This window comes from Crinia signifera, chromosome 4, assembly GCF_055691185.1.
Source record: "Crinia signifera chromosome 4, ASM5569118v1, whole genome shotgun sequence".
Taxonomy (NCBI): Eukaryota; Metazoa; Chordata; class Amphibia; order Anura; family Myobatrachidae; genus Crinia; species Crinia signifera.
The window spans coordinates 55157094-55169367 of NC_139220.1; the positions used below are offsets into that span (position 1 = coordinate 55157094).

The window sequence follows — 12274 nt, forward strand, 5'->3', positions numbered from 1 at the left end:
CACGTGTATTTTTCACGGAATACGCCTCCTCCATCTCAGGGAACCTCCCCCATCATTCGATGGTCGCAGACCATCGAATGCAGGACCGTGTGCTCCACCAGCACCCGCAACCGCAGACCACACGGACATTTTTCCGTGCAAAAGCAGGGATCTGGGCGGGCAGCTGACATCCGGCGATGTCATATGTCCGCCCCCTACACGTGCGTCACGGCCGCATTACCATACGTACGCCCAGCGTTTTCATGGGAACTCCCATGAAACGCGGGGCGTATGCATATGGTAATGAGCCCAAATAGCCCTTCACGCCCCTCTCCACCCCCTGTTCGGAGTTTTCACATATCATGCGGGATTTGGCCGTACGCCCCGCTCGCACATGCGCAGAGACGCCTCTGCACATGCGCAGACACAAAACATCGGCGGGCCGTACGCACGCGGATATATCCGCACCGATCAGAATAAGGGCCATTGTGACTTGTCTATGACTAAAGTCATTTAGAGGTGAAAAACATCTGCAATTCTGCTGCTGGCGCATGTCTCGGCCTGACCCAGCAGAACATCACATTGGTTACAGCAATACTTAAAAGCATTTCAGAGTTACAGCTAAATGAGATCTGCAATAAAAACCATTCTCATGCAGGAAACGTTATACATAATAAGGCACAAAGGTCTTCTCCTTTATATAGACATATGCATTACGTTCATTACAACCAATAACACAAATCTATTGTCTATCCCTTAAAAAAAATATATCTTCATTGGTTTTATAATATGTACGGTACTAGTAACTTTGACCTATTTTATGACAACTCCACAGCCCCCCACTATCAGCCAGAATCCATGGCCACTTAATACCCAGGCTCCTGGGAGATGTTTACACTGGTAGCGGGTATGGGTCATAGGACCGACAGCACTGAGGACAACAAGCATTGGGTCCACCACTGAAGGTCAACATGAGCCAAGGGCCAAGGTCGACACATGGGAAGGTCGACATGGGCTTAGGTCAACTGGACATTAGGTCGATACATTAGGTTGACATGGGCAAGGTCGACAGTCAAAAGGTCAACATGGGGGTTTTCACTTTTTTGACCCAAATGTCTATTTTATTCTCCCTCCACACAATAATGGATGGTAGGGCATGAAAAAAGTGAAATATCCCATGTGGACCTTTTAACTGTCGATCTAGCCCATGTCGGCCTAAAGGATGTGTCGACCTAAGCCCATGTTGACCATTCCATGTGTCGACCTTGGCTCATGTCGACCTTCAGTGGTCGACCCAATGCATGTCGACCATAGTCCTGTGAACCTAACGACTGTATACGCTGGTAGCTTGCTTTAAAAGGGGCTAAGACAGACCATGGGATTGATGTATCAAACAGTGAACGGAGTGGAGAATGAACCAGTGAAAAACGTCCCCATACTGTAGTAAGTTGTAAGGTAGCATATTTATGGAGTACAATCTATACATGACACGAAGAAGCTGATTGGTTGCTATCATAGGCGCTGATTCTGTGGGTGCTCCGGGGCCTGAGCACCCACCGAAATTGTTCAGCACCCACGGCCTACCCAAATAATCCTGAGTGCGACCCCCAGAACTCACTGTGCTGTGACTGCCAGTGTGCTGCCCGGCGGCGGGGCACCTGCCCGCATGGCCGGTAGCTGCAGCTGCCCGCAAGTCTTCCACATTAACAGTTATCATTGATAGGGGGGTGTCTCACTAAATAAATCTAATATATGTAACGGGATTATTTGGTGGCCACGCCCCTTCCCCATGAAGCCACTCCCCTATATTTTTGACTTGAGCACCCACCAGCAAAAACATAAATTGGCACCCATGGTTGCTATCACCAACTTCTCCATTGGTCCACTTTTCCAATATTTTGACAGCTTGTTACAGCAATCCCAATGTTTTAGTGAACATACCATGGCAACATACCTCAGTCCGCATAATACTAACTAATAAACATATATCTAAGTGGTCTAGTTAGGACATCCCTTTTTTTCCTTGCATCTTTGTGGGTGGAAGTGGTTATCGCCACTTCCTCTTATTTAGGGAAATTAAATACCACGGATGTTTTTCATTTCTCTTGTGTTCACTCTTTTTAACATTGGTGACATTGGTTACAGACATTCAGCTGCCAATGGTTCCAGCTCTGCTACATGTGGTTCCTAGTTATACAATCCATTATACTCAGCAGATACAGTATCTGAGCGTTGCTTTTTGCACTGAGGTCGCCATTTAATCTTGGAGATATCACAATTTCTATCTGTTCTAGAAAAATATAGCTCTTATTTGAGTTGAGTAAGTAGAAAGCAAAGTATTCCAATTTAAACTGACAGATCCCAAGAAGCAAATTTGATCTGGTCACATAGGGTCAAAAACTGGTTGCCCATGAAATGATTCTACCTCCCCCATTTCCTAGAAACATTAACTACTTTTCTTATAGCTGTCTCCGTCTCTGCGAGTTACTGAACCATAGCTAGCAATATCCACAACAGGGAATAGATATAAAGCACATATATTTTAATTGTACATAAATTGGAAAGTTGTTAAAAAATAATTAAAACATTTATAAAGTCTCAGAAGATAATAAATACATTTTAGGTTCCAAATGAGTATTGAATAGTGCTATTTTTTATTTTCATATTCATAAAATGATACTGTGCCCACAGTTTCCTTTGATGGTTTAAATGTGAATATTTAAATATGTTACTTGCTAAGACAACATTTATATTTAATATTTTATAAATTATTAATAAATTGCAGCCAATGCTGACTTATTTCGCTGCTTTTTACTGCCCCATGATAGGATATCTTTGCAATCAAATTAAATCTAACCTATACCAATGTTTATCAAATCAAATTAAATCAAACCTACACCAATTTTTATTACCTTGCTTATACTACATAAGGTCCAGAAGAATTTAGCATACTGTATCTTGTGAATATGTAAAATTAGCATTATAACTGCTTAAAATGTTCAGCAATGTCTTAAATAATTAAGGTAAGGTATTTTTTTTTATAAAACTTTGGGACAGGGACACAATGGACTGATATTTTGAAGCTGCTGCTTTGGTAATGTTATGCGTTGGGTTCCTTTATGTTTACAGCACATAACTGAAACTTTGCACAACATTATTTCTCAATATTACATGAACTTACTGTACCATGCTTTATATGGATGACTAGAACAATGAACCTTACTTTATACAGGTGCCTAGAACAATGAACCTTACTTTATATGGGTGCCTAGAACAATGAACCTTACTTTATATGGATGCCTAGAACAATGAACCTTACTTTATATGGATGCCTAGAACAATGAACCTTACTTTATATGGATGCCTAGAACAATGAACCTTACTTTATATGGGTGCCTAGAACAATAATCAGCTAAACATGTTTCATTCTGGAATTCTACAGTAAAATTGTATAAACGCATATCTGGTCGACATGTCAACAATGTCTAGGTCTACAGTCACTATGACGACCACTAAAAGGCAACATTTCCCCACGTCGACAATGTTCATGAGGACCTTTTGATTGTGTCGACATTCTGGCAATGTCAACCTGGTGTATGTTGAACATTCTTAGGTGTCGGCCTACTCACGTTCGACCTACTGACTGTCCACCTAGACACTGTCGACCATCTATACCATAACTATCTAACATAATGGGGGAAATTTACAAAGAATACGAATACGATTTTTACGATTCTTAATACGAATGAATACGACTGCATACAGCTGTTTTAGCCATATGCAAATTCGTATTCCGGAGGGGAATTTACAAAGCAGTCAAATACGACTGCTTTGTAACCCTCCAATGTCGTATTCATTTGTATTAGCGGCATACAAATTCATATAGGCAGTCTACACGGATCAGTCAGATCCGTGCAGGCTGCAATGTGTAAAAAAAAAGGGAAAATAAATAAATGTAAAAAATGGCGTGCCCCCCCCCCACGGGCATAACCAACACCAGGCTGAAAGAGCCGGGGCTGGTTTTAAAAAAAATCAGAAAACCGGCCAAATAGGGGTTCCCTGTATTTTTTAAAACCAGGCCCCGTATTTTAAGAACCAGCCCCAGGCAAAACCAGCCAGCAGGGTAATGCCACAACCGGGGGGAGACTTTTTATACAAATCCATCCGGCCAAAGCATTAACCCTGCGACCAGTCAGCCTGGCCAGGTGTCATGGGGACCCCCCAATAATGCCCCCCCCCCCCCCCCCATCCAGGACATACCTGGCCAGGCTGAAGCCTGGTGCTGTGGGTTCCGGGTTGATAAAGTGTAAAAAAATAGAAGACATTGGGTTTTGTTGTGGAACTAAGAGTCCCAACAAGTCTGGAAAGCATACTGGGACTTGGAGAACCACAAGTCCCTCCATGCGGCCCATTAATGGGCTTGCCGGGACTCTTAGTTGCACAACAAAACCAATAGTTATAATAATAATAAAAGCACACTGACACATAATAAAAATAAAACTTTAATACTCACAGAGCCCATACATACTAATACTTACCTATCTTGAGCCTGTAGGTAGTCCTCGGTCCTAGTCCGGTGTCCTGGTCCGGCGTCCTTGTCCGGCGTCCTGGTCCGATGTCCATAGGGGACCTGTGGAAACAAATTATACTTACAAGTCTCCTCCGGCGAAGATCACGTCCTCTTCGATCCATGTAGGCTCCAGGGGGACTTGGTGCAGGCTGAAACCAAATACGCCTGGAAAATTAAGTGTATTTTCCAGGAGTTTTTGGCCAGCAATTAGCGGGCGTATCCTGTTAATTGTCATTAATTACTGGGCGGTTAGTAAATTAGGAATCACCATTCTTTTGAATGGTGATTCCTATTCGTATTCTGTTGATGGCGTATACATTTACAAATACGAATGTGACATAAATACGAATATGAATGGACGTTGTAAGACAGTGGCAGGGAAAGTCATAGACGGCAGGTACTTTTCCCCTAGAATCCTGTCTTATGGCATATAGACTGCAGGCTATTTCAATCTGTGTGGTAAGCTCCGGCTTACAAAGGGTGTTCTGTCCTGGGCTGGTAATCAGGAGAACACCTGATTCTTTAAAAAGGAGTCAGCCCTCTCCTTAGGTCTCTCTCTCTCTCCCTGGGTGTTGGAGGCAGTAAGCTGCTGCTAGAGAGAGACAAGGCTGTAAGTACTGCATTACTTGATCTATATCTGCTGTATGCGTCCAGTGTCACATAGTGTGGCCCTGGTATAGAGAGGGACGTTTATTCTGTTTAGTTAGAGCTCAGACGAGCAGGTTTTTGTTTTCTGTTTTGCCTGAAGTGTAAAGGCTGTTGTTAGTTTCTTGCTCTGAGTGCTGCAATAAAACTCAGGCAAGCCCTGTTTTGGACCCAAGCCGTGATGTCACTGTCTAAGTCTGTGCCAAATCCTCACCTGTGCCTACCCGTTTGATGCTAAAACCCCACATATGGTGGAGAATGCGAGCAAGCATCTCACTTAAAGAGACATACATCGAACTATAGGACTTTTGCTACAGCAAGCTGGAAGTTGTTGCTAAAGGCAACCAGCCACAAGTGAGTGTCTGGAGTGCGCTGATACTTGTATGTCCTGGCTGAAGGCTGCTGTAACACTGCAACAGGAGACTGTTAAAATGGAGGACCTTTTAAAACACTTGGTGCAGGCAAACGCATGTCAGCAAAAGGTGCATGAGGAGGCCATGCGTGCCCAGGCTGAAACCAATGTTTTGCTGCTTGAATCCAACAGACTAGCCTTAAAGGAACAGCAGCAAATTAATCTGCAATTACAAGAGCAAATACAGAATGTGGCTAAGAGTGTGCAAACACCCCAACCCTTGCTTCCAACCACACGGGCTGCAGTACAGAAATCTCTGCAAAAGATGACTCTCACGGATGATGTAGAGGCCTTTCTTGCGGTGTTTGAACGTGTAGCAGAGCGTGAACAGTTACCCGTGGATCAATGGGCAGGTGTGGTAGCACCTTTTCTAACTGGAGAACCACAAAAGGCGTATTTTGATCTGAGTAATCAGGATGCTAACGACTACGCGAAACTCAAGGGAGAGATCCTTGCTCGCTTAGGCGTAAACATGAGTGTGCGTGCCCGGAAGGTGCATAACTGGACTTTTTCTGAACAGTTACCTGCGCGGTCCCAAATGTATGACCTGGTCCACCTGGTAAGGAAATGGCTACAGCCAGAGGAGTCTACACCAGCGCAGATCGTGGAGAGAGTCGTGCTGGACAAGTATCGTTGTTCCTTACCTCCAAAGGTTCAGCGCTGGGTCGGTCAGGGCGACCCTAATGATGCCGAGGGGCTTGTCAACTTGGTTGAGAGGTACAGAGCTACTGAAAATCTACTCCAAGAAGTGCCTCCTGGACATTCCACCCTCAAGAACAGCAAAGCGGCCGGATCATCTGGTAAGACTGTTCCGTTTACTAGAGGGGTGAATAATGTTGTAAAGGGAGGTGGCCTAGATGGGGAACAAACAGTGGAGAGGCGTTCCCAAGGGACAGTGGGGTCCAAACCTGGGTTGCAAAAAGACTGGGGCCGCATACAGTGTTGGCGTTGTCATGGACCTGGGCATATTGCTGCCAATTGCCCCCTTACTTCTGAGCCAATGGAGTGTGATACAGCCTGGCGAAGCTCTTTATATGCACGTTCTGTTTTCTCTGCTGAGACTGTGTCAGAAACTGGACAGCAAATATGTCATGTAAAGGTGGATGGTTATCCCGGGAGGGCTCTACTGGACTCTGGGAGTTTAGTTACTCTCATCCATGCCAGCTTGGTAGACCCTGGGACACTCACAGGACGTTACATAGGGGTCTTGTGCATACATGGGGACACCAAGGAGTATCCCACAGCTTTAGTCCAGCTAAAGAGTACTTGTGGAACTGTGTCCCATGAAGTGGGCGTGGTAAAGACCCTGATGCATAGTGTGATCCTGGGAAGAGACTTCCCATTGTTCTGGGACTTGTGGAAACAGAATGTACACTGCCCTAGAAATGCTGTTAATAATGAGAATGTGTGCCCTGTGTTTAGTCCTGAGCCTTTTGATCAGGATACTGAGGTTCAAACGGTAGGGGTGACCACTATTGAATCTGACCGTTTTCCCCTAGCTGTTCTTGCAGGTGAAGCTGAGGAGCAGGAAGAAGCAGGTGACATGCCTGAGCTAGAGATGTCACGTGATAATTTTGGGACTGCTCAACTTAGAGATCCCACCTTATTAAGAGCTAGGGAAAATCCTAAAGTCATAAATGGTGAGCAATTGCAATATTTCTTGAATTGCGCACTCGCTGGTGTTGATGTGGACCTCTTGTTAATGCTAAACAAATGTATTGCAACAATTTTTAGTAAACAAATATGTATTTATTAATACTTAAAAGTGCATACACTCTATTGGTGCGGGGTTAATGGGGATGGGTAGGTCTCCCTGTTGTAATTTTGTCACAGGGACCTTCAAAGCTGCAGATCTCACTCTCGTGTCTTCTGCAGGTTGGTTTGGGGTATTGGGGTATTGCAGCTGTGCTGCAGGGTTAGGTTGGATGGTTCAGTAGACTCCCGTGGTTTGGCAATGCACGGGGTCTTTCTGTCTGTGCTGATTTTGGACAATGGGTGGGGGGTATGTGGGTAGCTTTTGCAAATCGGGGTTGTGGATGGGCAGCGGTAGTCCTTAGGTATCAGCGGGAGTCTCTCGCAGTGTAAAAGAAAGTCTATGAGGTCAAGGCAAGTGTATGGTGGTACCGGGGGCTGGCGTCCCTAACCCTCCGGTGGTGCACCGTGCACTTACCCGATACCTGGGCTTGCTTCCTGCAGGGGATGGAAACCGCGTCTTCTCCTTCGGTGTTCGCCGGCGTCCTCACTTCCTCGCGATAGCCGGCAGTGGATCCACACAGTTGTCTCCGTTCCTCGCGGCACTTCCGGGTTCGGCTTTGCGGCGTCGCCCGGGGTGTCGCGGGTCCCGTCGCTGTGTGTGCTCAACTCCTCCTGGAGGAGACTTGTGCAGTAGTGAGTGTGTGCAGGACTGGTGTCCTGTGGTCCAACGCGTTTCGGCACGTAAGTGCCTTTGTCAAGGGCACTTACGTGCCGAAACGCGTTGGACCACAGGACACCAGTCCTGCACACACTCACTACTGCACAAGTCTCCTCCAGGAGGAGTTGAGCACACACAGCGACGGGACCCGCGACACCCCGGGCGACGCCGCAAAGCCGAACCCGGAAGTGCCGCGAGGAACGGAGACAACTGTGTGGATCCACTGCCGGCTATCGCGAGGAAGTGAGGACGCCGGCGAACACCGAAGGAGAAGACGCGGTTTCCATCCCCTGCAGGAAGCAAGCCCAGGTATCGGGTAAGTGCACGGTGCACCACCGGAGGGTTAGGGACGCCAGCCCCCGGTACCACCATACACTTGCCTTGACCTCATAGACTTTCTTTTACACTGCGAGAGACTCCCGCTGATACCTAAGGACTACCGCTGCCCATCCACAACCCCGATTTGCCTTTGCAAAAGCTACCCACATACCCCCCACCCATTGTCCAAAATCAGCACAGACAGAAAGACCCCGTGCATTGCCAAACCACGGGAGTCTACTGAACCATCCAACCTAACCCTGCAGCACAGCTGCAATACCCCAATACCCCAAACCAACCTGCAGAAGACACGAGAGTGAGATCTGCAGCTTTGAAGGTCCCTGTGACAAAATTACAACAGGGAGACCTACCCATCCCCATTAACCCCGCACCAATAGAGTGTATGCACTTTTAAGTATTAATAAATACATATTTGTTTACTAAAAATTGTTGCAATACATTTGTTTAGCATTAACAAGAGGTCCACATCAACACCAGCGAGTGCGCAATTCAAGAAATATTGCAATTATCCACCCCAGGGTTCATTAGGCGGAAGAACCCAGAATCTGCTGCACCGCAACACACAGTACCAATAGTGGAGCGCAATACCAACCCCCCAGAACCACATAAATGGTGAGCCCCAATACCCCAATGCTGACAAAGAGTTCCCAAAGATGGCCATTAACCAGGATCTACTGTATCGGGTAGATAAAAAAGTGGGAAGTGTAAATTATAAAGTGTATCAACCAGGTAAACGGAAGCCAGAACAGTTGTACCATGTGAACTTAATTAAACCCTGGAAAGACAGAGAGACTTTGACAGCTGTAAGTGCCCCCTCTAGTGATAGCCCAGAGGTGCGGGTGTCAGAGACCCTGTCCAAATCCCAGAAGCAGGAAACTAAAGAGTTAGTACAAAGGAATTATGATGTGTTCTCAGAACTTCCAGGGCGCACCACAGCCATAAAACATGACATTGTCACCGAACCTGGAGTTCGGGTACGCTTAAAACCCTATAGAGTACCAGAAGCGCGTAGACAGGCCATATCTGGGGAGGTCCAAAAACGTTACCTGGGGTATGTTATCGGGAGAGGTATAATAAAGCCACAAATAAATAAAGTGGAGGCTATCCAAGACTGGCCTCGTCCTTCGACAAAAAAACAAGTCAGGGCTTTTTTGGGAATTCTGGGGTATTACCGTAGGTTCATTCCCCAGTTTGCAACCATAGCAGCGCCCCTAACCGATCTTACCAAAGGAGGTAGGGCAGTTATGGTCAGCTGGAACCCAGAGGCTGAAAGGGCATTCCAAGAATTAAAAGTGGCCCTTTGTAATCAACCAGTCCTGATCACTCCAGATTTTAAAAAAGAGTTTGTCGTACAGACTGATGCTTCTGATGTGGGACTAGGTGCTGTCCTCTCCCAAGAAGTTGGTGGAGAGGAACACCCGGTAACATATTTGAGCAGGAAGCTCACACCTACGGAGAGAAACTACAGTATAGTCGAGCGGGAGTGCTTAGCAATCAAGTGGGCCCTTGAATCCCTAAAGAACTATCTCTTAGGACGCTCCTTTAGATTAATCACTGACCACTCCCCACTTACATGGATGTACCAAGCCAAAGAGAGAAATGCAAGGGTCATGAGATGGTTTCTCAATTTGCAAAATTTCAAATTTACAGTGGAACACAGAGCAGGAAGGCTTCAGGGTAATGCCGATGCCCTATCCCGAACATACTGCCAGTTGGCAGACAGTGTCCGACCCCACAGGTTCGAACAGAGGGGGAGGGTATGTAAGACAGTGGCAGGGAAAGTCATAGACGGCAGGTACTTTTCCCCTAGAATCCTGTCTTATGGCATATAGACTGCAGGCTATTTCAATCTGTGTGGTAAGCTCCGGCTTACAAAGGGTGTTCTGTCCTGGGCTGGTAATCAGGAGAACACCTGATTCTTTAAAAAGGAGTCAGCCCTCTCCTTAGGTCTCTCTCTCTCTCCCTGGGTGTTGGAGGCAGTAAGCTGCTGCTAGAGAGAGACAAGCTGTAAGTACTGCATTACTTGATCTATATCTGCTGTATGCGTCCAGTGTCACATAGTGTGGCCCTGGTATAGAGAGGGACGTTTATTCTGTTTAGTTAGAGCTCAGACGAGCAGGTTTTTGTTTTCTGTTTTGCCTGAAGTGTAAAGGCTGTTGTTAGTTTCTTGCTCTGAGTGCTGCAATAAAACTCAGGCAAGCCCTGTTTTGGACCCAAGCCGTGATGTCACTGTCTAAGTCTGTGCCAAATCCTCACCTGTGCCTACCCGTTTGATGCTAAAACCCCACAACGTATACTACACATACAATACTGTGCCTATTTTTAAACTTTGCTCTCGCTTCATAACCTGACTACCCCTCAAACCAATATGACAAATAGGCCCCTGCCACCTGGCTGCATTTGTGCAACAAGAATAGTATTCTGACCAGTCAAACTCTCTTTTTGTTATCAGTTATCCTATAAAAATTATTTCATTGCTAAAGGGTTAACACAGGTGACCAGAAGGATTGAGCAAAAAACTGAACAAATTTTTTATACACTTTTTTTCTATGTCTAATATGCAACAAAGGAAACAAATGAATTCAAACCTGAAGTAGGATTGTAGTCTTGTGTTCACACTTCATTAGGTTATTTATAGATTCAAAAAGTTTTCTCATAGACTCCTCAAATTCAGTCTGTTCTTTGCCTTCATAGAGCCTGATGAAATAATACATACTGTAATGTCAGAAAATAGATTGTGAACAGTTTCTACAAAACAAGCATTTGTCAGACCTGTTGTTACCAGGTGGAGTCGAGTAGCACACCTGCTGGGACACCATGGGTGATTATCTGCTACAAAGGTGATATTGTTTTCATAAATAGAATGTTCCTGATGAATGTTGACTTAGGACTCTTGACCCACATACATGGATACCCAATCCAGATATTGTGAATGACACCCCAGCCTTTGTTCTGTTTGTTTGAGGTGAGTGCGACCATCAATTGATTTCCTCTCTCTCTCTCTCTCTCTCTCTGTCTGTTTATCAGAAACTTACGAGTGCCGCCTAAAAGTACAGTATACCAGCCTGTTAACTACATTCTATGAGCGTAACTCAACGGTTACTTGGTATATATGGAGTGCAATGAACTTCATCATCTACAACCAATCAAATCTAATGTATATGAATGGATGGACAGATAGATAGACTTAATTCAGCAAAATTGGCTCTAATTATAAAAAAAAGCAACTGAGAATCAGTAATTGAAGTGTTGGCTAGATGTATAAGATGTATACTACATACCATGAATACAGATTCAGTAGGATACTACAAACCATTTGCCGGAAGTGATATAAGGGCCATAATTCTAAAAGTAAAGTCAAGACGGCTGTTAGCGCCGTATTGTAAAACTCCGCATTCAGTGCTCATAAATCTCTCCAGACTGCCAGCGAGCTTGGCAGCGACTACATATAGTGAAGTAGAAGAAATATATGTTATTTTTTTTATTTTGTAAGGTCTAAGCTCTCTCTGCTCTCAGTTTGTTACCTCAGTGTTAAATGAATCAGTTCACGTAGCCTCTATGTCATTTACATTACAAAAAAAAACCACTTTCTCCTTGGCTGACTTTCTGCCTGCTGTATATACTTCTCTGAATCCAGATACTATCAGCAGAATAATGTGAGCTGTGTATATTTGATTCTTAGTCTTCTTTCCTTTTGTTATGGCCTTTGCCATGCAGCAAATAACATTAAACATTCATGCCAGTATTCCTGAAAACGAATCAATATCTGCTATGGAACAGGCACATTATTTTAAGGAAGAAGCAGCCGAACTGCAGAGAATACCTAAAAGTGCTATCAAATTATTCAGCAAACATCACCCCTTTATAGATATATTTGCTTGCACCGTTTGTACAGCATATGTGTTTTGATGGATGA

At 45.0% G+C, this 12274-nt stretch overlaps 1 protein-coding gene across 4 annotated transcripts in view; it reads right to left on the minus strand.

The window, feature by feature from the left end:
• Positions 1-12274, minus strand: part of DOCK2 (dedicator of cytokinesis 2) — a 707149-nt gene that overhangs the window by 471206 nt on the left and 223669 nt on the right. For all 4 annotated transcript variants that reach the window (XM_083181781.1, XM_083181779.1, XM_083181780.1 and 1 more), the window contains exon 23: positions 10947-11055. In XM_083181781.1, coding sequence (XP_083037907.1) covers positions 10947-11055 — 109 coding nt within the window. The remainder of the gene's footprint in view (positions 1-10946; positions 11056-12274) is intronic.